The 23,674-nt window shown below is 46.3% G+C and overlaps 1 protein-coding gene across 1 annotated transcript in view; it reads left to right on the top strand.

Annotated features, from left to right (window-relative positions):
* The window catches only part of Wwc2 (WW and C2 domain containing 2), a 166,079-nt gene that overhangs the window by 101,145 nt on the left and 41,260 nt on the right, over positions 1-23,674 (top strand). Inside the window, exons 5-10 of the mRNA XM_034520119.2 lie at positions 3,908-3,987; positions 9,914-10,043; positions 13,296-13,442; positions 14,564-14,637; positions 17,994-18,236; positions 23,335-23,424. Coding sequence (XP_034376010.1) covers positions 3,908-3,987; positions 9,914-10,043; positions 13,296-13,442; positions 14,564-14,637; positions 17,994-18,236; positions 23,335-23,424 — 764 coding nt within the window. The remainder of the gene's footprint in view (positions 1-3,907; positions 3,988-9,913; positions 10,044-13,295; positions 13,443-14,563; positions 14,638-17,993; positions 18,237-23,334; positions 23,425-23,674) is intronic.

Genomic DNA, 23,674 nt, shown 5'->3' with positions numbered 1-23,674 from the left:
GTGCTACAGCATGTGAGAGAGCGTGTGCTACAGCATGCACTAGAGCGTGTGCTACAGCATGCACTAGAGCGTGTGCTACAGCATGCACTAGAGCGTGTGCTACAGCATGTGTGAGAGCGTGTGCTACAGCATGCACTAGAGCGTGTGCTACAGCATGTGTGAGAGCGTGTGCTACAGCATGCGCTAGAGTGTGTGCTCGGCATGCAGACAGCATGGTCTTCCAGCTGGGTGCCTTGGAGTAACAAGCGTGGTAACATGCTCTCCCATAGCTAGTGAGGAAAGCTGAATGGAAGTCCATCCACACAAAGCCAAAGAACAATTAGAATGTCTGGCTAGAAACCAGACCTGTTCTCATTAGTCAATATAATGGGAGTGAATTGTTTCACAATTAAGAAACAAAATCCATTTGATTTTAAAATCGATACTTGGGAAGTAAGAACCATTCAGGTAATGTACCAGACTGCCTAAGCTAGGAAGGTTTGTTCTTACAGCCAGTGTTAGGTAAATTAAAAAACGTGAGGCCAAGGCGGCTCAGGTTAGCCTCCTTTGTCATTGGTCCATACACAATAAAATCCAAAGGTCAGGGTGGTCAGAATTAAATTTAGATTTTTAAAATTTCAGCTTTTATTATGTGTGATAGGAACATTTAGCACGAGCCTAACACATGTTGAGTATACAGTGCTGAATTGCTAACCACAGGTGCACTGTTGCACAGTGGAATGCGTTATTTCCCACTGAACAGCAGCTCCCCGTGCCCTTCCTCCAGCCCCCGATGCTCTTCTTTCTCCTGTGAGTCTGTGAGTCAGCTTACACGGCTTGTGTAAGTAGAACCGTGTGCTATCCTTCTGTGAGTGGCTTTCTTTTCTCAGGGCCCATCTGTGCTGACATATACCACAGCATCTTCTGACTGTTTTGTGAACCTGAATGCTGTCTCATTGTAGGTACACAGCTTATTCCCTCTGCATTTGTCGGTGGCTGCTTGGTGTCTTCACCTCTTGGTCATCACTGTGGTGAATGTGAAGCGAGCTAGTATCTCCAAGACACAGACTATCTGAAACATGTAAATTGATCTGTCGTTCTATCCTCAGTGACTCTGAGGAGGACACTTTTTGTCAGTGTGTAACACTGATTGGCTTAATTCAGCAGTTTTATATGGTCTCAATAAGTCTCTACCAACTCGCTTTTCAAAAGTAAAGAGAGTTTTCAGCCCATCTCTTTGAGTTGTTACTGACTTTGTGATATGCTTTTTTGTTTTGTTTTAAATTGAAGGGTTATTGTCTTTTTAACAAAAAGTACGAGCATGTTGTCAGGTTCACAAGCACACAGGGATGAGCCGCTGATTACTCGTGCCTCCTTTGACGTGTGAATGGCTAGTGTCTCTCCCATGCTCCATGAATGTTCTGTCAGTCTTTGCTCTTCACCACAGCTTCCGTTCCAGGGCGTCCACCTCTGTCTCCATCAGGTACCCCCACCCATCTCTTTCTTCTCTGCATTCTGATAGCACTGGCCTAACTTCTAGAAATATAATTACTTGTATTATTTTCCATGATAAAATATAAGTGGGTACAGTGAAACAACAGATTGAACTTAAGGCATAAAATACTGAATTTTAATTAAAGTACTGTGTGTTTCCACAGAGACATGACTTCCACAGCACCTGCCTTTTCTTCTGACCTCTCACACACTCATGATCCCCCCCTCCCACTCTTTCTGTTTAGTTCGTCTCTTCTCCAGGGTTGCTGGATAATGAAGGTATTTGAGGCTTTTACTGTCAAGGTGATCTCATGTTTTGTATCATCTGCATGTCTCCACGTCTGCTTTCTTTCTCTAATCTAGACACTTTGTGAACATCAAGTCCACATGTTCCACATGACTGTAGCATCTCCCAGATTGAGCCCTGCTCTTTGGGAAGGTAGTTTCCTCCTCAGGGGTCCCAAGCCAGGTACTTGAAAGGGATTTCTGCTACCTGTTCCCTTCCCCAGCACACTAAGTCCTGTGGATTTCTGCCTCATCCGAGCTCTGCTCTCTGAAGCAGTTGCCCTCATCCCAGCGCACAGGAAGCAGGAACCACAGGTCCCACTGGTCCACCAGGGCAGTCATCACTGTGATCCTTGAGCATCACAGAGCAGTGCTTGCTGTGAAATCCCTCCCTGATTCCTGTGTTAGTGCACTTTCCCACTCGAAACACCTAACCAAACCAACGTGGGCAAGAAAGGATTTACTTACCTTATACGAGAGGGCAGGGCAGGAACTCAAGGCTGGAACTGAAGCAGAAGCCTTAGAGGAACACTTCTGACTGGCCTGCTCTTCGCCCTCTCCTGGCTCACTCAGCCTGCTTTCTTTCACCTCTCAGGACCACCTTTTTAGGGGCACTGCCCATCCCAACCTGCCGTTAACCTAGAAAATGCTCCACAGACACTCGCTCCTATTGCTGGTCTGATGGAGGGGAAGCATTTTCTCAATTGCCATTCAAGTTCACACACACAAACACACACACACACACACACACACACACACACACCCCACCCAGGACAGTTCTCGTTGCTCTTAACACAAGGCATTAATATTCAACATGGCTTCAAGACTACATCTCTGATCTTTTGTAGCCCAGGCTTCCCCTTCCTTGTGACCCAGCAACAGGAGCCCTCTTTAATCCTGAGAATCAAGTGGCTTTATGATCTGAGCACTTGTCTAACGCTGAGTGCCTTCCCTTTCTACCGAGAGCACACTTACTCACCCTCATACCCCACCTAAGGGCATTTCCTCAGATGGCCTCTGTCCAACCCCTCACACCAACCGGAGCCCCGGAGCCCCGGAGCCCCAGACCCCTGTGCATCTCATCACACGCTGAACTTTTCCTCTGTGTTTGTAAAGCTTCTTTTCACTGCATGAGTATTTCTACAGAGCCCAGCTCTTCTGTGCTTTAGTAAGGACCCTGGGGCAGGATGAGTCAGAGACTGCTATCTCTGTCCATGCCTCAGGCCCAGACCTGGCCACAGGACAGAGTCAATAAATACTTCAGAATGAGAAAAATAAATAAAAAATAAAACTCCAGAAACACATTAAAATATGGTACAACAGAATTTACTTTTTTAAAAGCTATCACTCGATGCGTGGAAGTGAGTTCCTGCTGCTCATGTGAGGGCCTTCACTGAATTGTGACTAAACTCCAGGCAGGTGCAGCTTTCCTCATCTGTCAGCCTGTCACATCATTATTGCCAAAGAATGTAGCAGATTACAGGAACAGGGTTTCTATCAGTGTGATGACACGTTTTTATTAATCACTTAGTTTGCTTAGAACCCTTGCAGATGTTTGGGATGTCTGTGGTTTCATGCAGCCTACTGTCCCCTGGCAGGTGGCAGGCAGAGCACCCATGCAGCTGTTGAAGAATACTCTGGGGTAAATAAAGCAGAGCAAGGACTAGGGAGAGTGATCTGGGAAATGCTAATGAGAAGGTGACATAAACTAACTCAGAGACGTGTGGGAGGAGTCAACCTTGGGAGGCTTGGGCAGCGCCTCAGGCAAAGTGTGATAGCATGTGTGAGGTCCCTGAGGCGTGTGTCAGTGGGCTTGTGTGAGAAACCAGGGCATAGCTGGTCACCCAGAGCCCAGTAAAAGAAGAGGAGAAGTCAAAGGTATAGAGTCCTCATGTGACCCTGACTGGCTGCTTAACACAAAGCAAAGATCAGGATGCTGTCCAGTGTTGACAGTGTTGCTGAGTGAGTGACTGAGTCGTGGCAGCTGTGCACGCCACTGATAATTTAAATGTAACTCACGGACCCCCCCCCTCCCCCCCAATGTTTGTAACGGAGAAGTGGTAAAAGGTTTGTTAGCTTGCTAACTTCTGAAATAATGTGCTGTTACTAATTCATAAACATTAATGGCCGCCCTGATTTCTCTTGCAAGGTTAAAAAGCTGAAGAGAGAACTCTCCCAGATGAAGCAAGAACTTCTCTATAAGCAGCAAGGCTTTGAGACGCTGCAGCAGTGAGTATTAAATGCTAAAATTGACTTTACAGCAATTCAAAGCTCCCTAATTAAAAAAAAAAAAAAAAAGATAGACCAATGGCATAAGGCGCTTCTCAAAGAAACATAGAAAGTAAAAGGCTTAAAGCTCTGGGCCGTGAGTCCAAAGGCAATCAACTTACAAAAATACTTGGAAAAAAATCTATATACTTTGAAAAGGTCTGAACTTTTTCTTAATCATTGAAGATGAGCCAAAGAAAACCAGAGTGAAATTTTTAGCTTTGTATCCTGGACCACTGCCAGCCTTCTCAGATTGTGGTATCAGGCTGCCGCAATGGCTGGACTGGGTGGCCTGGACTGGAAAGGCTCTGAGCTCTTCCTGGGGTTCTGTCCACCTTCCTGTCAGTCCCAGAGACCATGTGGGGTCCAGCCTGATCCATCACAAGGGAGTCAGAGAAGGTGAGGCTCTGCCAAGAAGCCTGCTGTTCCTCATTTGCCACATTCTTGGTTTTTTGCATTCCAGTTCTAAATGATGGTGGGCCGCTGGGGTAGCTTTAAGATGGGTCAGATTAAAGAAAAGCGTAGGTAAGAAAGGGTGGCCATTTCTGGAAGAGCCCATGCCATTCCTAGCCTGTGGAAGCTCCTGTTTTCTCTCCCAGTCACTGATCCACAGATACCTCATGGAAAGAAAGAAGCCTGTGGTTTTCATAGGCATGTGACCACAGAGGTGTCCTCTGTGGTATTCCACTGCTTTGTCTGTCCTCTGCCTGGGCTGGGCTGAATTCCTATGGCTTCCGCTGGCCAGGTTCATCCTTCCCACAGCTTCCTCAGCAGTGTCGGCAGTGCAAGGCTAAGGCAGAAGCCACCTCTGGAAAGTGCCCAGCTGCATTCCTTTTGCCAATGAAATCCTAGTCTGCCTTCCCCTCTTAGGAAATCTGCTGCCATCCAAAGCGTTGCTTCACTAAGGCAGTGACTGTCACTATGAGCTGATTGCTTTGCGCACTGAATGGTGACTTCCATCTTGTGAAACCTGCTCACACACCCACCAACCCCCCGTCTGCAGTCAGACACATGGCTGTGGTCTCAGAGGTGTCTTGTGATTCAACCTTCTCGTCTCCGACAGTCGGGGCATTGACGCTCTAGGTGTGTGCATTCTAGTGCTGCTCAAAGTTGACTGTTAGAATAAGCAAGCCTCAAGCAGCACCTGCTGCAGCTTCCATTCAGGTCTGTCTGTCTGTCTGTCTGTCTGTCTGTCTGTCACTAAGTCTCCTGTTTAAACTTGGAGCGGCTTCAGCTGCTTTCTCACTAGAACAATCTAGATGTGTTATTTAGTACTCGTGTATCAACATAAGCAGAACTTCGTAGGCAGGACATCAAACACACTTTAAGTGTCACAAAATATTTATCCATATGTTAGACATTTTCAGACCTGTGAAATTATGTCATGTGTTAAAGGTTAGTCAAACTTGCTGTGTTTGTTGTGTTAATGTGACAATAATACTCAACTGTTTCAAGGCAGTGGGTTTGCAAACACTTTTCATGGGACTCTAAGGCATCTATTTTGTTTGTTTGTTTTTTGTTTTTGTTTTTGAGGCAGGGTTTCTCTGTGTAGCCTTGGCTGTCCTGGAACTCACTCTGTAGATCAGGCTGGCCTTGAACTCAGAAATCCGCCTGCCTCTGCCTCCCGAGTGCTGGGATTAAAGGTGTGCGCCACCACTGCCCGGCAGTCTAAGGCATCTTTAAGACTGTCAGAAACATTCCACAAGAAAACAGTAGACATTTGTGTAGAATCTGGGCTTTCTTTGAATGAACCAAGAACAGAAAGACGCAACATCTAAGGACGGGGCCCTCTCCTGGTGCATCCTCGTTGCTCTTAGGTAAGGACGGGGCCCTCTCCTGGTGCATCCTCGTTGCTCTTAGGTAAGGACGGGGCCCTCTCCTGGTGCATCCTCATTGCTCTTAGGTAAGGACGGGGCCCTCTCCTGGTGCACCCTCGTTGCTCTTAGGTATGCACAAAGAAGTTTCTTTCTTCTGTTATCACCATCCGGCTAAGACACTGGGAGAGCTGGCGGGACCAGAGAGCAGACTGATAAACCTCACTGTTCACTCTATGAAAGAGTCTATCTGCCTCCTGCCTGCCTGCCTGCCTGCCTGCCTGCCTGCCTACTTTTTTACATAAGTGGCTGTGTGTTGCAGCCAGCTTGGCTCTACCTGGCTTGAGACAAAAGACTTAACAATGCCCGAATAGTTACTATGTTGTGGCCTGCTCCCCTCTGCCTTTCAAAGGCTGGTATTGAAGGCATACGCCACCACTGCCAGGCTTCAAACTGCCGCTCCAGTCTTCGGGTCAGGGTCTAGAGAGAGAGAGAGAGAGTGGGGAAGAGACGCAAGGAATGGAGACAAGACAGAGGTTCTGATCAAGTCTCAAGTCTTTTATCTTTTTTATTGAAGGGAAATCTGGGGTATTTATACAATTTTGCCACGCCCCTTGTAGGCACGTGGATATGACATAAGCCTTGGAGGCGTGACTAGCATGTGGATAGCTGCTTTCTACCCGCTTTCTGCTAAAAGTCGGCTCCCAACAGTTGTGAAAGGGAAAACTGAGTCGAATCCCGCAGCTTTCTGTAACATTTCACTTCACCATAGAGTGGGATGTTTTTGTTTGTTTCATCTTGAATAATGTGATTTATCTTTGAGGTTTCATTTTTACTTGGTACAACTGTTTTATGCTGGATGAACAAATATCTTTCTTTCTGCCTCTGTTTTTCCATTTATGCCCTGAGATCTGACCTCGGCCTAAACAGTAGTGTGACTTGTGCCTAGGTGGATGTCAGGAAACCCCTGCACTGCCTCCCCACATGGAAATGATAGCAACACTTAGCCAATCAAAAGGACATGGATCCCCCAGGAAAATCTAGCTCTAAGGCACACTTTCCAGAGAAAGCACCCAAGTGAAAATCTTTTTCAGATATAAATGGTTTAAAGTTAAAAAAAAAATAGAAAAAAAAAAAAAGGTCCTTTTTGTTTAAACATAGAAAAGTAAAAGTATGGTGTGTCATTTTAAAAGCAGAAGGCCGCTAGCCCTGTGGCTCTGTAACTAGAGCCACCAAAAATTAGTAAGCCACCAAACCATGTTCACATTTTTATAGTCAGGTCAAGAGAGGGAGTAAGACCTGGAGAGAAAGGAAAAGGTGAACAGAGGGAGAGCTCCAAACAGAGCAAGACAGCCCAGAGAAATCACGTCAACAAGCAAAACTCAGAACTGTAAACTAGCTGTCAGCCCTAACTGCTTCTTGTATTCAAATGATTGTGTTTCTGTATTAAGGGCAGGCTTTACCTTTTCATGCCTTTCCGGGTAGGAAGAAATCACTCTGGGCTTTGGACATGGTTTCTGTTGCATGTTAATGTTTTCATAAAACACCAGGTTGTCTCCAGTTTTTGTTTACTTGCTTGTAACTTATAAAGTGCCTTGGTTGTAAATGCCAAGACAACTCTTCAAACAGCAGTTCTGTCATTTAGTGAGCCTTGGCCTGGACTAAATTTGTATATATAATTCTTGGAGGACCCAAAGATTACTTTGATAAATCCCTTCACAAATAAGTGACTATTCTAGACTTGTATTTATAAGATTCCTCAGCCATGATCCAAAACGTTAGGATAGTCACCTATTGGCTGTTCTGTGTGACTCTAAAGTTAAATTCGCAGCAGCGTTCTGCCTTTAGTTCTTCATTTGGAAAAAGTGACAACGGGATCTCCAAGGCCCTGTTCCTACCCTAAGTGTGTGTGTGTGTCTGTGTCTATGTACATTTGTGTGTCTGTAACTGTCTGTTTGTGTATCTGTGTGCGTGTATGTCTCTGTGTTTCTGTGTCTCTTTGTGTATCTGTGTACTTGTATGTCTGTGTGTCTCCATGTATATTTGTGTGTGTCTGCATGTGTGTGTGTTTAATTCTGTGACTATTTGTCTGCACTTCATTATCAAATGACCTTGTAATGAAGTTTTTATTTTGTTAGGCTTTTAAAGGCTTAATTGCTTGTTCAGTAGCATAAAATATTTACTAAATTAGTACTCGGGGAAATGTGTTATCTACAGCTGTACTTGTTTGAGGTAACTTTGTTTGGCAAAGTGATTAATATGGCATTGTGTTTTATTCAGATTGCACCTTTCACATTGAAAGTGCATATTAATTATTAAGTGGCCTAAACCAGATGTGCTCAGAGTATATCTCTTCTGATTCAGTGCCTGCCATTTCTCTGGAGGGTCTGTTGATAAATCCTGAGCGGGTCTGAGAAGCTGTGTAGAGCTGAAGACTGACGAAGCAGAGGCATTGTCCATAAGGAACCCAGACAAGATCGTAACTGGAGAGAACAGGATGCAGAACACCGAACAAGCCCTTTAAAAGATGTAGAAAGTGAGGTTGAGCCCTTCAAAAACAGTGATTCTTCAGATCCTCCAGCCAGCAATGATAATGATGTAAAAGGACGTCCATGGGAACGTGGCACAGATTAACTCACCGAAGAGCCGTTTGCTCAGTGCACACTGGCAGAGCAGCTCATTTATCCTGTCCGTCTGTCTTTCCTAAATTCACAGTCATTCAGCATGGCAAGGCATTCCAACTCAGTTCATGGCTTTAAAAAATACCTTTCAGATATTTGACAGAAATAAGAGACCACATAATCCAAACATTGTAGGAGATTCACTAGTCCAAATAAGCTTTGTGGAGCGCTTACTGAGGCTCATGATGCTGCCTGTGCTGCCCGGCGGCAGCTGTGGTGCTTCTGTTACTACAGCGTTGTCCCCGCCAGTTTCTTTCTTGGTATAGAGAGAAGGCTGAGTGTGGTAACGATTGGGTTCCGCTAGCGTCAGAAGCAACCCAAATGTGTTTGTGCTTGAAAGTGGTCAGGAAGGGACAAAGGTAGGGTGTAGTGGATAGAGGTTGAACCCAAGGGCAAAGGAGAGCACTGAATCTGTGAGGTACTGTGTGAGAGCAATAATGGAAAGTCATCTGCTGAGGGGGCACCCCAAACCAGCGGCTCCTGCAAAGCCATCTGCTGAGGGGGCACCCCAAACCAGCGGCTCCTGCAAAGCCATCTGCTGAGGGGGCACCCCAAACCAGCGGCTCCTGCAAAGCCATCTGCTGAGGGGGCACCCCAAACCAGCGGCTCCTGCAAAGCCATCTGCTGAGGGGGCACCCCAAACCAGCAGCTCCTGCAAAGCCATCTGCTGAGGGGGCACCCCCAAACCAGTGGCTCCTGCAAAGCCATCTGCTGAGGGGGTACCCCCAAACCAGCGGCTCCTGCAAAGCCATCTGCTGAGGAGGTACCCCAAACCAGCGGCTCCACAAAGCCATCTGCTGAGGAGGTACCCCCAAACCAGCGGCTCCTGCAAAGCCATCTGCTGAGGGGGCACCCAAAACCAGTGGCTCCTGCAAAGCCATCTGCTGAGGGGGCACCCAAAACCAGTGGCTCCTGCAAAGCCATCTGCTGAGGGGGCACCCCAAACCAGTGGCTCCTGCAAAGCCATCTGCTGAGGAGGTACCCCAAACCAGCGGCTCCGCAAAGCCATCTGCTGAGGGGGTACCCCCAAACCAGCAGCTCCTGCAAAGCCATCTGCTGAAGGGGCACCCCAAACCAGCGGCTCCTGCAAAGCCATCTGCTGAGGGGGCACCCCAAACCAGCGGCTCCTGCAAAGTCATCTGCTGAGGGGGTACCCCCAAACCAGCGGCTCCTGCAAAGCCATCTGCTGAGGGGGCACCCTAAACCAGCGGCTCCTGCAAAGCCATCTGCTCAGGGGGCACCCCAAACCAGCGGCTCCTGCAAAGCCATCTGCTCAGGGGGCACCCCAAACCAGCGGCTCCTGCAAAGCCATCTGCTCAGGGGGTACCCCCAAACCAGTGGCTCCTCTGCACTTGTTTATTTCTTTTCCCTTGTCTCCTCCTCTCTTCATAGAATTGATGAAAAGATGTCCGGAGGCCAGAGTGGGTACGAACTTAGTGAAGCCAAAGCCATCCTGACGGAACTGAAATCCATCAGAAAAGCAATCAGCTCAGGAGAAAAAGAAAAGCAAGATCTGATGCAGGTATGTCATGGGGCATCTGTGTCTGTCTTCTGAGGTCTGAGAAGCTCCCCACTCATGCTGGTCATGCCCACTGGACTGTTATAGGCGCTGAGGCACACGTGGAGAATGAGTTGGTTCCCAGCTTCTGGTGTCCTTTGTGAAGGCTCAGTTGTCTTTTCAGACTGAGTAGAGTGGAGCTGGAGCCTGGAGGAAGGAGTTGTGTCTGAGCACCTCGCCCTCTAAGTGCATTAGAAACTTCTTATGTGCTCTAGACTGTCAGGGCTCCCCTAACAGTGACCCACCCAGGGTACATGAGTGTTTTGCTATCATCAGTAGGTAATGGGTACGTCCTGGGGTGGGGGATGTTGGCCCAGCCAGGGGACAACCACAGTCACCTCCAGGAGAGGTGCTAGTTGATCCCCATTCTTGTCCTCGTCCTCACTGCAGTTTCCAGGTCTTACTCCTGGCGCCTCTCCCTGTCAGAGCCTTGGCCAGCCGGCCGGATCTTCACCACCTTTCTCTCTCTTTTTAATTCCTCATTATTATGAGAAACATGAAGAAATTGGGCGTTCACCATCATCTGGTCAGCTGTAGACTGCACCTTTGAGTAGTGGTCGAGCCAGCAATGATGCTCGTGTTTAGAACACAACCTCACCATTTAAATGTGACATTCAACTTCTGCGGGTTGCTTTCCTGTTGTTTGCTGCATAAGAAAAATACTCTTATATCCATGTGGCTTTTCTGTTTTGGATTTTCAAAATAACTTGCAAGAAGTGATCTGATGGAAAAGACAGTGGTGACAACAAATCCTTGGGAGTGTGGCTGGTCCTTGCTGAATGCCTCCCTTAATCCTACTGATGTCGAGCCGCACGGCCCTGGTTATATATAGTCCACAAACTATAGTATAGGAAACCTAGTAAGGTACTCAAATCACAGAGCCAGGAAGCAGTAACATGGAGGTGTAAGCCCAGCTAGGCTTGGTGTGTGGTGTTTTATAAACAGATATGTGACAGCCTTAAACACATGTGACACGTGCAGAACCTTACTCAGCATTTCATTGCTGTGCACAATTGTCCTGCTGACTAAACTGGCAGTTTCTGAAGTGCACATGATAGTTCTGTCACTGGAACATGGTCAAACCGAAGCCTATAGTAGATCAGGTTAGGACAGCCCTCTTCTGAACGCTTTGGTCTTGTCTACAGGTCAGGTTGAATTCTTTTGGCTACTAAAGTACATAGAATAATTAATTAGCAGTTGCTGAGATCAGCAGTAGAGCTGGAAGTGAGATCAGATATTGGTTATGGCTTTTAAACCCATTTGAGCTCAATAGCAAATATGTTACATTGAAATTCAGTAACAGTTATGTACAGCTAAAGATAAACACATAAACTCAAAGCCAATTCCACAGTAATATTCTTTCTCTTCATACTGGTAATGTGATCCGAGCTTATCCTCTAGTATCTTCCATTCCTTTGAGACATATCAGTCACAAGCTACTAATTGATTGACTATGTCACCATCACAGTTAAGACAAAAAGTTACTATAATCCATAACTTGATGTGTCTCTGAGAGTTTTATCACATGCACAGGCATGTGTATAGTGTATGTTTGTTCTTATGAAAGGAGAAAATTAAATATCAGATCTGAGGTATTTTTCTCCTTTCCTTCCTCCTCCTCCCTTCCTCCCTCCCTCCCTCTTCCTTCCTTCCTCTTTCAACATTATGTCCTCTGTATGTTATGTAGCCAAGCTGAACTAGAACCTGCTATTCTCTTTCCATGCCTGAGACTGCAGATGTGCACGTCAGATCTACAGGCCTCTTATATCTGTTCTCCTCGGATGGAAATCCTAACCATTAGGTTAAATATGCCTTGTTAACAGTAGCAAATTGATTAGATGTTCTTTCTGCTACGTTGACGTGCATCCCCTCCTTCTCAAGTTAACCCAGTGTGCAGTCTGGGCAGCCATGAAAGGCATGTAATGTACACTTGGTTATTCACCTTGCTATCAGATGTCAGTCACCTCCACAGGCAGAGCTGTGCAGTCGGCATATACATGGACTCAGATGAGACCAGGCTACTCCTTAACAACTTCTGGGCTCAGTTTCCTATTCTGTAAGATTCAAGTAAACTGACTCATCTCTTGAGTCTTGTCTAGATATAAAGTAGTATAACTATACCCCTCCAAATGGAAAGATGTCTTACTGTATATCTAAAATGAGACATTACATTATAAATATTGAATGGCTCCATAATTTCTATAATGTTAAGTGAGTAGTTCTGTATTAGTTTGTTCTCTGTTGTTATAGCAAAACACCTGAAGCTGGCTACTTTATAAACTGAAAAAAAAAAAGGCTTCTTTAGCTTACAGTTTCAGAGGCTGGAAACCCAGGAAGGTGTGGCCCTATTCCTTTTCAGTCTTTTGTAAAGTCCTCACGTGGCTGGTGTCACAATGACAGGATTGTACCTTGAAGAGTTTGATGGCAAGACAGGAAGCCAGACCAGTTTAGAGACCAGCCCTGTGCTTTCTATACCAATGTGCTCTTTTGGGAATGAATTATGGTCTTTTCAGAGTTGTGTTAATATTGTACTGACCCTTTGCCTTCTATTCTCTGCCACTTCTGAGTATCATCACGTTGAGAATGTAGGGAATGCATACGAACCATATTCAAACTATAGGAGATCCCTATTGAAATAAGAGTCACTTAATAAAGTCTTAAAGAATAAGAATCGAACATACTGTATTACATTCAAGGCCAAAGACTAGAGAGTTGGGCAGTTGTGTTCTTGCTGCTCTTGTAGAGGACCTGAGGTTCATCCCCAGCACCACATCAGGTAGTTCACAACTACCTGTAATTCCACTTCCAGATCAGAGGCCCTCTTCTGACTTCCATGGGCACCTGCACACATGTCACACACACACAAATACACACACACAAACACACAGTCTCTCTCTCTCTCTATATATATATATATATGTATATATATAATGTTATATATATATTATATATGTAATATATACTATGTAATATATATATATATATATATATATATATATATATATATATATATATATTACATTATATTACAAAGTAGATTCTAGTATCCACAGGAGAAGGGAGGCCATCTTCTGAATCATCTCACATACTTCCAAAATCATGTGCTTTTTTTATAAAGTCATTGTTTTCATCAGGACGGCTCCTGCCACTCAGTGACACTGGAAATGGGCTGCACACTGCCTTTATACTTAGGAGGTGCTGTGTGCTTTTTGACAGAGTCTTGCTAAGCTGCAGGAGCGATTTCATTTGGATCAGAACATGGGCAGTTCCGAGCCAGATCTGAGATCTAGTCCTGTGAATTCTCATCTCTCTCTGTCCAGACAGACCCTTGATGCCGGGTCACAGACAAGCATTTCTGGAGACGTAAGTGATCAGAGGTCATCAGCTGCCCAATGCAGTCCCTGATACCCCAAGGGAGGACGGGTGGAGGGGGTAGCAGGATCGATATAGGGGATGAATTAGGTGGTGTGGGGCATGTGGGTGGGGGTTGGTAGTGATGGGATGGGGCTCTGGAGGAGGAGCTAGAGACCGGTTAAGTGCTTCACTCTCCAGATGCGTTTTAAACATCACAGCCTCACCTTTTCCTGTGAAAGTGTCAAGTGCACATAGTTGGAGCTTTCTCCAGCTGAATTTGCAGATACATTCTACTGAAAAGCTAGAAATATATCCACAATTAACGTCTTGCTGACTCCGTTTACAGCTGTGTGAATTGGAGTCGCTCCACATGAACATTAGGGAGTAAGAAGCAGAAAAGGTTAAAGCTAGCAGGGAGGGCTGCAGAGCCGCACAACCTGTAAGAGGTATTCTGTTCTGCCTGGGGCTCCTAGCACCCACATCAAATCGCTCACAGCTACCTCCAACTCCAGGGATCTGACACCCAGATCAGCCTGCACAGACACCCGAACATGGGGCACACACCCACACATACATCCCTATGCATGGTGGGTTTTGTCTTTTTTTTTAAAAAAAAATAAATTGTTTTTATAAATTTGATGTTGATTAAGTATTCATGAATTATAGCTGATGTTTGAAAATATTTACTATAGTCTGGATATCATTATTCCCCCTGTGTCGTGAAACTCCACTTCCAAGTATTTCCTCTCGTTGGGTTCCCAGTTGCGTTTACGCCTTTTAGATGCGTGCATGTAAGGAATGGTTGCCGGCAGAGCGACTTCCATGTGAACATTAGTTCCTGAGGGCCTTTAGTTTACATTTTATGTCATTATGAGTTAAATAATGGAAATTTTGGTAAAGAAATCAGTTCCATTTCGTCAATTTCATTGACCTATATACCTTTTGTAAACTCTCAGATACCAGACACATTTACCTGATATTTTTGCCTTTAATCTGTGGGGAAGGTGGTGCTAAAGTTCCCCTCCTGAGTTGTCTCCAGCTTTTCAATTACTCGAGCCTCTTAGAAACAAAAGCAGTTTCCTTCATTCATTAGCAGAGTTAATTGACTTTTTTCCTTCTGTTTTTACTAGATTGGGGTGAGAAGCAGATCAAATTTAGCTGAAAAGGTCAGGCTGAGTCTCCAGTATGAAGAAGCCAAAAGAAGGTGAGAGCCGGAAGCTGTCTCCCTATGGCCGTGGGCTCTGAGTCTGGTCTGTTTCCAGGATTAATTTCTGCCACTGTGGTGACATGTGACAGAGCATGTCACTCCCTCCCATTCTCCCCAACCTGCCCTGGGGGCTCTAACCTGTAAAGGCAGCTCCCTCTTTCCTTCCTGCAAAACTGAACAATAAGGAGAATTTTATTTTATTTTTAATTTTTATTTATTTATTGGGTTTTTGAGACAGGGTTTCTCTGTGGAGCCCTGATGACCCTGGAACTTACTCTGTAGATCAGGCTGACCTCGAACTCAGAGCTGCCTCTGCCTCCTGAATGCTGGGATTAAAGTCATGCACCACTACGCCCAGCTTGAGTAGGGAAAATTTAAGGAGAAATGTGGGGATAAATGGTTCCTCTCCCTCCTGGAAGAAAAGTTTTAAGATTGTATAATATTTCCAATTGAAAGGGGGACGGTTGGGTCCTCAGACGGAAACCCCTTGCAGTGGCCTGCCCTGTGCCTCTGCTGGGACTTTTCTCTGGGAAGCTTTGTCCTGAAGGTTCCCTACCGCTTCCTGAAGGTGCTGCTTTGTGTGTCTGTTCCCTCTGACAGGCCAGGGAAGGAGGAGGGACTCTCTACTGTACCTCATCAGCTCTTACTAACCTCATGCTCCTTCCCATCTTATTAATTTCTTGATTCTGCAGGGGTCACATGGCCCTAATATAAAGGTGGATACTCAGATTATTTATAAACTATGGCACACCCCACTTTTTCCTGAGGTGGAGGTCATTCTGATACCATTGATTTTATTCTTCTAAGAGCCTAAACATTGATTCATCATTTGGGAAACACTAGGAACTACTACGTCATCACACACAGGAGAGCAAGGGCTTTATCTTGTTCCTCCTCTCAGAGTGCTGTGTCTCCTACCATAAGGAGGACCATCAGATGTGTCCAATCTTACTGCAGATGATGGAGTTTTAAAGCAGTTGGCCATAGGTCTTAGAGGTTATCTGGCTCTCAAAAAGTGAAGTGAATATTACCACAATATTTGCTTCTGTGTCAGCCAGAGTTTCAAACAGTACTTGGGTCTTCAATTTACTGAGTAGAAACCAGGCTTCATTCCACAGATGATTAACCACATGACCTTGAATGAGTCCCTTGGTCGTTCTAAGCAGCATTTAACTCAGCGAATTTTAATGTCTTTAAACTTCCCCTGACAGATTTTAAATGTCTTGAGGGTCGGAAAGATTTTTATATTAGCCTATCTCCTTTCCAGGAATGGAACTGGGGTTCTGCCTCCGGTAGGTTTTGAGGGCTGATCTTTGGTGTGGAGACCTGGTAACCTGGCCACTGTTCCTGGGCCTGGGTGACATGTTCCGGGGTGACATGTACTCTCACTGTGAGCAGTTCAATCCTATAACGGCCAGAATTCCTTGGTTATGCTGTGGACAAAGCCCGAGATTTATGCCTGGTTTTCTGAAGGCTGATGATCAAAACTCAGAATTAAAGTGTGCTGGGCCTTGCACCATGGCCTCTCGTGGACTTGACTTTGTTGCTTTTGGGTCACCTTGAGTGACCTCTAGAGTAACTGGCCGTTAGAGTCCGTTAACTCCAGAACTTAGGTAACATTTCCCTTCCTAGGTCTTGGAAGTCTCTCCACATTCTCTGCGTCAGATCTGTGTGCCCTTTTCAAAATAAAACCCAGTGTCTGCCTCCTCGTGTGGTCTTGAGTAAGAGACACCTTTCTTCTCTCTGCTGTGCTGCTCCCAGCTCAAATGGCTACTTTGAGCATATCAAAACTTAGTGCATTACTTCTCTGCCACTCTGCACTGGTGTCATTTGGAGTTGGTTTTAGGGTTACTTGTGATGCTGACCAGAAGGGGACCCACGAGGGATTTTGCATAACAAGGGAGGAGGTGAGTTCTTCTTTCCTGAACCCGTTTCCTCCCGGGGCTTTGTCTTATATGCTTAGTGAAGCTAATAATATCATGCTTATTTAGCAATTTGATGATTAATTTTCCAGTGCAGTGAGACAGTTGCTTATGGTTCGTGGTTAACACTGAAGAATAGCTGATGTTACACCCATCGTAAGCAGACAGTGGGGGAAAGAGAAGCGCACACTGCGTGTGTACCACCTAGGATAGCTTCTGTCATCTTAAAAGCCACCGACAGAGACCCACTGCACGGGTGCAGCCCCACTTCACGGCTTTGTTTCCGGTTGTTTTCATAATAGTTCTACTTTTCTTTATAGTTTCTTCAAAATAGGAAGAACAAGTCCAAGCCCCTTTGTGTTTTTCATATGTGCTATATGCTGTCCTGTAGCCCAAGCAAACATGGTGGCTTATGTAGGACATGGATGTCTGTCAGTACCAGCTGTGGCCATAGTTATTTGGATCTTGCACCTTCTGGCCAAGGAGCCACTGGCGTTCATCTTGTGAGAAGTCCTGACCGCCTTCTCAGTGCTGCAGGGCAAGCCATTCATTCCAGAGCTTAGCGTTGGTGCTGAGTGGGAGTTACGTAAACCTGACCATCTATGACTAGACTCAGACACGGGGAAGCTGGGGGTCGGGCAGAATTGTGATGCTGGACACTCTGCTGTGGCACTTCCCCTGGTCTTCCTCCGTCCATTCCTCCTTCACTCAGTGGTTGCCACACCAGCCACCTTTTCTTCTCTGGATAAGGCCCAGTGTGCCTGCTCCGTGCAGCCAAACAACCAGTACAGAGGAACATAGGTTGGAAGCCATAACCCCCGAGACAGTACAGGATTCCTCAATAAGTAATGCTTGCCGGGCAGAGGCCCGTGGAGGGGAGATGTCCCTGGAGGGGAGATGTCCCAGTGTGAAGCTTGGGGAAAGGGGACTGGGAGGAGCCATTGTCCTTGGTGATATGAACCTTAATGAACCGAGTCTGCTTTGATCTGAGTTGACCAAAGCGCCACTGTTTCTCATGTCTTCCTTCTGTCATCTACTGATAATCCTCCAACTTCTGCCCAGCTCTGGGAAGTACCATTTCTCTGGGGGATGGAAGCTTTACCCAGAAGACTAATTTTCAACAATGGCATTTTGGGGCACCCTAACATGCTGGTGTGCTTCTCAGTGTAAGCTTGTAGGTACCCCTCCCATCACGACACACACACACACACATACACACACACACACACACACACACACACACACACACACCAGGGATGCCCGCCTGTGGCACTCTGCTTTAGATGCTTTTGTCCACCTGATCTGGAGTGTGTGGCTATTGCACACACTGCTACTCAGGGATACGTAGATTGCAGTAGCACCCAGACAAACCTGGGCTTGGAGTCTCCTTTCATGGGAGTTCTGAAAGCTTGTGTCTTTTCTGTCTTTTAGCATGGCTAACTTGAAAATTGAACTGTCAAAGTTGGATGGTGAGGCCTGGCCTGGGGCCCTGGACATTGAGAAGGAGAAGTTGATGCTGATTAATGAAAAAGAAGAACTTCTGAAGGAGCTGCAGTTCATCACCCCCCAGAGGCGCACACAAGATGAGCTGGAGCACCTGGAAGCCGAGCGCCAGCGTCTGGAGGAGGAGTTGATGGCTGTTCGGGGCTTGCCGAGCAGGGCTCTGGCTGAGAGGTTTGTTTTCTTCTGGGAACAGGGTGACCTAGGCCTGTGGTTGTGTCTTACTAGTGACGAATCCACAGGTTTGGGACTCTAAATAGCTTTTGTTGTTAGTAGACTCGGAAACAACGCAAGAGAAATGTCTTTTTAGAGCAGAGATGCATACCCTCCTATGCCCTGAAGTATCATATCAGTTCCTCTGTGTCTGTTAGAATGTGAAGGGCTCGGACAGATGTGAGTAACTAAGCAATGCTGACATTGACGTGTCATGATGTGTCAATGATGACACATGGCATCATTGAGCCAGTGTGATGACAATAGCTATAAACTGTTGCTCTCTGATGAAGACAACCTAGACTGTTCCAGAAAGGGAGCCTTCCAGGTCTCTCTCTATACTGACAGGAAGTCATATGTTTATTGCTTTTAATTTCACAAGGAAAGGAAAAGACAGCTTGCTCTCTTTGGTATCTTAATCAGTCACAAGATGTTCCTTGCATGTGGCTTGTCAGTTGAAACCTGCTTCTGAAGCAGAGGCAGTCATTCTGAGCAATTTTTTGATTTTTCTGTGGGAAGGTGTAAGAGTTATTTATTCTAAAATATCCAGTTCTGCAGGCAGATGGGCAGGACACGTGTGTCCCCTGGATGTGAGCACACCTGCGGCAGAGCCCTGTGCCCACACTGTTGCCGCTGTGACAGGGTACCTGTTTGGTGGCAAACTGTGGCCCTTCAGATCAGTGTCCATCACAGATGTGTCTGCCCCAGAGCAAACCCACATGTATCTCAAGAGACCTGGAGATAAGTTCAAACACCCACCCAGAACCCAGTTTCTCTTGCCTTAAATCCCCATTTCTCAGTAAATATCTCATTTTACACGTCAAAATATTTTGAAAGTGTGGGAACAGTGGGGCAGGGAGGGAAAAAGCTGCCACTCCTGATTAGGTCTTAGCCTGTGAGCAGTTTGAATTAGCAGTTTAGGGGAGTCATGTTGATGGAGACAGCACAGGGCTGCAGCATCCTGGTTTTAGGGAGCACAGCAGGTCCCCAAGGCAAATCCTCTGACGACTGCACCTGCTCATGCTCCCTTGTTGCCTGGTCTCTGCTTCTCGCCCACTCCCTTCTTCTGTCTAGTGCTGATCAGAGTTTTAACTTAAGGTGTGAAGAAAGGCTGGGCCGGCATAGCAAGTGCCAACAGGCACAAAAGAAAGACAAACTCTGGTTTTCTTTGTATAACTTAGATTTCCAGTAGAGAGTCCTCAGTGGATGGGATGAAGCCGGTAGCCTTGTGAGTTCCCCAGGTAAAACACTTGAGCATTTACATGTACAACACTTACTAAATGCCATGCATTGTTCCCTTGATGTCCCAAGGGCTGGTTCCAGGACCCCTCCCTGATACCCAAGCCTTTATTGCTCTGTACAATTGTGTAATGTTAACAAAAAATGTGCACATGTCCTCCCAAGCTTGAACACTTTCTAAATTACATAGGATTCCTAACACAATGCAAATAGCTGCAATACTGTGTAGCTTACAGAACAATGGCATGCTAAAGGTCATGTGATCAGTACAAACCCAGGGTCCTCCCTGAGCACCATGATCCATGGTTGGTTGAGTCTTTGCTTATAGAACTAGGGCGGTGGAGATGCGTGTTCCTGCTTACCTTGCATGCTCCGGCTGAGTCTCCGGTGGGAGTCTAGAAAGGCCTTCTGCTCCGCCCCGGCTCTGTCCCAGGAGAGTGGGACATGCTCATCTGATCAGCCTTTACAGGCATGGCATCATGCTTGCCACTTTTATTGGGGATGGTTTGCTCCTCCGCTTCTATACTTTTGTTTGCACACATAATGACTGTCACATCTCTAGTGGCAGGTTGGGACTCATCAGAAGCAGAAGCTACATAGCCCTTACATAAAATAATGATAATATTTAGTGAGAAGCAGCCGTGGGGTTTGTGCCATATGGGGAGTAGGCAGAGTGGTTAGCTGCTCAGCGTGTCTGCCTAGACTGGATAGTGGCAGGGAGGGGGGTGTTTATCATTTGTGTAGTGTGCTGACTTTCTGTGTCTTTTCTAAGTCAAGCCACTTCCATACTAAGTAAGTGCATACAAATGTCCTTTCAGTGTCTCTGGTCAAGGGCACACGCTCATCTCTGTGCTGCAGTGATGGGGGAGGGACTCAGACCTTCCTGTCTGATCAACTTAGCTCTATGTCTCTTTGGTTTTCTTTCTCATGGCTCTTCCATGATCAGAGTCTTCTGCTGCAGCAGCATTGGACCAGGCCCTCCTCTCCCCAGGCAGATGCCGCACAGCAGGGCCTGGCTCTTGTTAATGCTGTTGTCCTCTGATCCTGTTCCAGCTGAGCTCAGGACTCTGCGCCCTGTTGGCCTCCTTCTGTACCCCCATCCTGCCCTTGAACCTTGACTCAGAGACTTCCTGTCTAAGCTACACCTCCTGCAGAGCAGGCAGGTGGTGTCCAGAAACACCCTAGAAAAGAGTTTTGTCACCAACACCACACCCTGGCTTTCTTCCTGCTGCCCACATGGCCACCAAAGAGAGCTCCTTGCTGCGCTGCCTTAAGCTTTCTTGTTTTCTATGCTGTTGTGGGTTCTTCATTATTTCAGGGATAGGGGTGACTCAAACTATGGTCTCAAGACACTAAACTCACATAATTCTCAGCCATCCTGTGTGTCCTGATCCTGGTTTCTGCTGCCAATTTAACACTGGCAGTGAGCCCCACAGGAGTGGCTGAGGTTGCCCTCTAGTGGTGATTAAGAGTATCTGCACAGGCCAGACTCATTGTGGGAGCCATCAGGGCAAAGGAGAAATTGTTCTCCCTTTCTGTACCCCTTCCGTACACTCACCCACAGCATTGGCATTCCTTAAGCTGACAGATTTTTGCTGCTTCCCACAAGCTCCAGGTGTTTACCTTGAATTGCCGATGTGCCTGGATTTCTTGAATGTTGCTAAGGCATCTGAAGATTATTTAAAACAAGTGGGCAGGGGTGTGAGTGAGTGAGTGCCGTTCATTTTAGTTTAGGTTTTACTGGAAAAGAGACTGTTTGACTGGGTCGCTGGCATGGGTGCTTTCCCAGGTGCAGAGCTGTGAGTTCACGGGAGGCAGTGCACATCTCCTTCTGGTGCTGAAGTGGAGGCAGAAAGAGATGACAGCCTGACAGGCTACCAAGGGTACCCAGAAGGGAATGAAGAGAAATGGGGTGTGTATGGGAGTCTCTGGGGGCTGGGGTGAAAAGCCCCTTTCTGAATGAAGAAACCAGAAGGGCAGCACTGTAAGGAGCTCAGACATCAAGGTGCAGGAAGAGGACCGTGTTCATAATTCCCTGGGAGGAAGGACCCCCAAGAGTCTGAAGAAGGCTGCCCGTACCTGGCAAGCTTGATGATTACATTAAGGGCAGGAGCTGCTGCCCTACTAAGGTTTCTGTGGCTTTTCAGGGTTCCTTTATCTAGTGACTCCAGCAAGAAGTGTGTATAGAGGAAGAGGACCCTCTTCTGTCCTCTGTAGGCAATGCATGCATGTGGCACAACCTACACAGAGACAGAGCAGCCATACACATAAAATAAAAAGTGAAAATAAGTAACGTAGAAAATGATCTGCAAGGATACCAGATATCAACATCAACCTCTGGCTACATAACATAGACACACAGACACCATATAAACGCATGCGCACACAGACACATACACCATACACACACAAACATATACATACACACATACCATACACCCTACACACACACACACACAAACACACAACTCACATGAGTACACATGAGCACAAAACCCAGCACCACACTTGAGCCAGCCTTTAGGAGCTGGCAAATCTGACGCCGAGCGTGGAGAACATGAGAACATACCCGTGTTAATAAAACTGACATGCAGTGTGTGTTTTGGCAGTGTCTGGGGCTTCCTCCAGACTTTCGTGTCTTCTGACTCAGTTCTTTACGTTTATTTTTCTTCCTGATTGAATAGATTTGTTTAAGAGATTTCAAAAAGTAGCTGTTCTTCTTTAAATGCAGTTGTAAAAGTTGTGAAAAACTTGATTGTGCCAGTGTTATAGAAAATGGCGAGAATTTTTCATTGTAACATATAGTAGAAATCGTAGACATGTCAAAGGAATGGGTACCTATAAATAAAATGAAGTTGGGGAGATTTTATTTTTTTTTCTCTAAACCAGTGTGGCTAATTGTGTTAGATCCTGACCTTGCAGGGCCGTAAGCAAGTGTGGTTGTTCTGTGGTCTGCAGAACACTTTCCCACGCCTGAGTCCATGTGATCCCGTTAGCTGCCGTATCAGGTAGACACAGCGGGACCGGAATCACCATTTACAGGCGAGGGAGGTGAGCCTCGAGCCAGTGGCTTGTCAGAGGCTCCTGGGCTCACACGCTTGGTACCCCAGGCCAGGGCCCAGGCCCTGCCTTCCTTGGATGGAGTCTCAAGTCCCCGGCTGATGCCACTCGTGCGTTTTCCTTGGCTGCCTGACCTGTTTTGAAAGGAGTTTGTTTCGAGATAATCTGCTCCGAGTGATAAGGCCGGATCGGGCTAGGAAGGCAAATGGCTTAGCCTTCTGTAATGGCCAGCGCAGCCCACGGCAACACTGTGGGGGCAGTCTCTCTCAACTGTTAAAGCTCCCAGGACGTTAGCAGTGCCATCGCCATCCTCGAGCGTTATTTTACAGCAGTGCCGGACAAACTCAGTACCTAAGGTGGCCCTTCCCACTTCCGTTATTATTGCGACCTAATGGTTTCTAAATGAGAGGCCCACAGACCTGTAAGATCCTCCAGTCTTTGCTTATGCTTTTGCTGTGCTTAGTGTTGCTGCTGTGATCTCCTTGTCATTTCTCCGTGACTGGGGCTGAATCTTCTACTGAAGAAAGTTTCACTGTCAGCATTGAAAATTTTCCAAGGTCTGGAAGTGGACGTAACCCCCAATTGGTTTATCATGGCTGCCAAGCTTTGTCCCCTCTCTCTTGGTTGTTGTGTTCGCTCTTTACCCAGGTCAAATGGGTGGTCCCGCTCTTACACAGGATTTAGGGATACTGCGGTTCTCTGTTGCTTAGTCTGGGTTTCTATCATTTGAAAATTAATTTCTTTGGTTTTTTTCCCCTAGATTGAAATTGGAAGAGAAAAGAAAAGAGCTGCTACAGAAACTTGAAGAAACTACCAAATTAACTACTTACTTGTATTCGCAACTTAAAAGGTAAGCTTGTTGTGTTCTTCAAGGGAAACGTTTTCTACAGCACCCAGGCACGTCCACAGCACCCAGGCACGTCCACAGCACCCAGGCACGTCCACAGCACCCAGGCATGTCCTGGGTCCTCTTTAGTTGGCTTTTAGCTGCTTAAGAGTAAACAAGTAAGTAACACCCACTCAATTAATGTTTGAATCACCAAATTTAGAAACACAGTTTTCCCTCTAAATTCCATATTTATGTTTAGAATGCATTTTGA

Source organism: Arvicanthis niloticus, chromosome 16, assembly GCF_011762505.2.
Source record: "Arvicanthis niloticus isolate mArvNil1 chromosome 16, mArvNil1.pat.X, whole genome shotgun sequence".
Lineage (NCBI taxonomy): Eukaryota > Metazoa > Chordata > Mammalia > Rodentia > Muridae > Arvicanthis > Arvicanthis niloticus.
This window is presented reverse-complemented; position numbering and strand designations above follow the sequence as displayed.